Raw genomic sequence first — 3,038 nt, forward strand, 5'->3', positions numbered from 1 at the left:
AAATGAAACTAATTTTCTCACCACATCTTTTGATTCATTTTGTCCAGCATTTGCAAGCTGTAGACTCTGCCTAGTCAGAGCCATATATTGTATAATTGATGCTTTCAGTTTTCAGTTGAATTAATTCAATCCAAGTCAATGGAACACTCACAAGATGTCACCAAAATCACACTGTCCCTTTAAAATCTTTCAGAAAATGATGTAAGTGTATCGAATTATATCGAATTATATCGAATCGTATCGTTGGCTGAATATCGTGATATATATCGTATTGTGAGCTGAATATCGTGTATCGTATCGTATCGTGAGATTAGTGTATCGCTACAGCCCTAGAGACAATTCAGTTTTGACTCACGCAAGGGAAACTTCCTATTGTTTTTCTTTCTTCCACATAAAGGTAAATGTCACGGTCAGCTGTGAAGTCCAGTTTTAGATTTTACATCTAATTTAATACCAACATACTTAAAGTGTATTGTTTTTATGTCAAGTAGTGTACAGGAGATGTTTCTTTCCTCAAATGTTAGCTCGTATTCCCACACTAATGTGTCCCTTTTCCAACAAAACATTTGATTTGGTAGTCTGGAGTAGAGAGAGGGAGGACTTTCCCAAAATCTTTGTGATATCTTAATCCACTATAACATTTTTCTGTGATTTGTGTTTTAATTAGTTGTCTTCCTATCTCCTTTCCTCATGTTAAACACAGTTAAACTACTTTTGAAATAGAATAAAGCTATTTTCATTATCTACTCATTCTACCCACAGAGGGTTATCATAGATATAAGAGAAAGTTGGAATGGTTCTTCTAAAATAACTCTTGTTTTCTCTTTTAAACATCTTTGTCTCAGGCCAAATGTTTTCCAATTGGCAGACTAAAATATGGTCATGGGATTTTCCTTCAACCCATCCATCTGAGTCTTCTTATCTTCATGTTTCCTCCTTTCTTTAAGACAGGCTAACAAGAAGTTGTTTTTGCCAAAGTCTCCTGTTATCTCTTCTTTCTCCTTTTCACCTCCAGTACCAGGGAAAGGGGAGAGTGTTCCCAAAAAAGTCAAATCACTAACTTGGCCATCATCTCTGCATTGTTAGTCTCTTTCTGCACTTCACAAGACCTTTTTTTGTATCAGTGGCCTTATTCTCTTCTCATGTGTATTCTCCCTCCATCTTTCAGGACAACAAGGGGTTTGGCCTCGGTGACCTGGTGTGGGGGAAGATTAAGGGTTTCTCCTGGTGGCCCGGCATCGTGGTGACGTGGCGCGCTACCGGCAAACGGCAGGCCAGCCACGGCATGAGGTGGCTGCAGTGGTTTGGAGACGGCAAGTTCTCTGAGGTGAGGACGGAAAAGAAAATTGTTATGGAAATGTACTGAGACTATATGTCCTAACAAAGAACTGTATACTGACAAAGAACTGTCCTATCATCATCACCTTAAATTAGTCCTGGAGACATTTAAATATCACACTATTTCTCATCACTAACCCATTATAGATATTATGAGGATATTGTTAAGTAGACTATTGGTGCTTTCACAATATATTTCGTAACAACATTTATGATAAATAATCCTCAGTAATGTGGATTTAATTACTAAGTGGTCGAAGGCAGTTTGACGATCATGTAGAACAGTTGGGTTAGTTCAGAAAATGACTTCACTTTACTGTAATCCAGCTTTATAAAACCAGGAATAGACACTTATGGCATTTCACAATATCCAAATGATATGTAGTCTCTTATCTTATCAATATAAAATTGATATATTGCCCAGCCCTAGTTCAAACTGTGGGAGAACACTGTTGTCTAACCTGTGTAGTTCCTTGGTTTGCTTTATTTGTCCTAGCTAGTTGAACGTGGTTATTTGTATCACTTTTGGTTGTTGTTATTATCTTTCTGGAGCAGATGCCCCCATCCTGCAACCACAAGGTTCAACGCTTTCCTATAAAGCTATGCAGCTAGAGGTTTCTCTGTGTCGGTCACTGCAGATTGATTCTGTTTATTTAAACCCCTCTGCAAGAGTTTTATCTTTAGTAAACATAAAAAGACATGTTGTTGGTTGACAAGTTCAGCATTTTTGTAGGAGGGACGGAGAGGGACATTTTGTTAAAGTTGTACTTGGTTTGATGCTGTGTGTTTTCTCTCCAGGTTTCTGCAGATAAACTGGACTCCATCACCGCCTTCCCCAAGTTCTTCAGCCAGCCTTCCTACACCAAGCTGGCCTCGTACCGCAGGGCCATCTTCCAAGCTCTGGAGGTGAGTGTCGACGTGTGGAAAAAACACTTAGTCGTTACTTGAACTGTCTCTTTCTTCTCCTATTTCTTCTTCTCCTATTTCCTCTGCTTCATCTTCTTCTTCTTCTTCTTCTTCTTATTTTTCCTTTCTTTTTGTCTTTCTTCTTTTTAGTTATTTTCCTATTTCATCTTCTTGTTTTTTTAAGTGTCTCCAATAATTTTGACTGTATGTAGTTTTGTGTGTGTGTGTGTGTGTGTGTGTGTGTGTGTGTGTGTGTGTGTGTGTGTGTGTGTGTGTGTGTGTGTGTGTGTGTGTGTGTGTGTGTGTGTGTGTGTGTGTGTGTGTGTGTGTTTGTGTGTGTGTGTGTGTGTGTGAGTTTGGGTATGAGTTTGGGAGGTGTTAGCGGCTTATTACGTTAAAGATCTGCTGCAAAAAAAGGCTGTTTGAAAAACTGATTCAAGAATGTTTACGGTTTGTGTGTGTGCCGTGCCAAATAAACAAACACTGCATGTCTAAAAGAGGTTCCTACTCACTATCACTGTCTCATCATGTCATGAAATGAGATTGAAGAGGGGAAAAAATTATAAATGGGAAAACGAATACCTTTTGGGCATTCACGCAAAAAACTCCAAACGTGTGTAAAAGACAGACAAGTCCTAACTTGTGTTTGGAAACCCCTCATAAGTTTTACTTTCTTTCTTTCGTTGCACTTTCGTGTTTTTACTACAGTGATGTGTGTTTTTGGTAGGGCTGCTCAATTAATCGTATTTTAATCGCGGTTACGATTGTGGCTTGCAACGATTACGAAAACAACA

The 3,038-nt window shown here is 38.7% G+C and overlaps 1 protein-coding gene across 1 annotated transcript; it reads left to right on the top strand.

Moving 5' to 3' along the window:
- Window positions 1–1,086: 1,086 nt before the first annotated feature.
- Window positions 1,087–2,286, top strand: LOC104944138 (DNA (cytosine-5)-methyltransferase 3B-like; the record flags this gene model as incomplete). The annotated part of the gene is made up of 2 exons (XM_010769615.1): window positions 1,087–1,327; window positions 2,137–2,286. Coding segments are annotated over 2 exons (391 nt in total), but the record flags the coding sequence as incomplete, so codon positions are not given.
- Between the last annotated feature and the right edge of the window lie 752 nt (window positions 2,287–3,038).

Source organism: Notothenia coriiceps, unplaced genomic scaffold (assembly GCF_000735185.1).
Source record: "Notothenia coriiceps isolate Sejong01 unplaced genomic scaffold, NC01 NC01_scaffold00007574, whole genome shotgun sequence".
Lineage (NCBI taxonomy): Eukaryota > Metazoa > Chordata > Actinopteri > Perciformes > Nototheniidae > Notothenia > Notothenia coriiceps.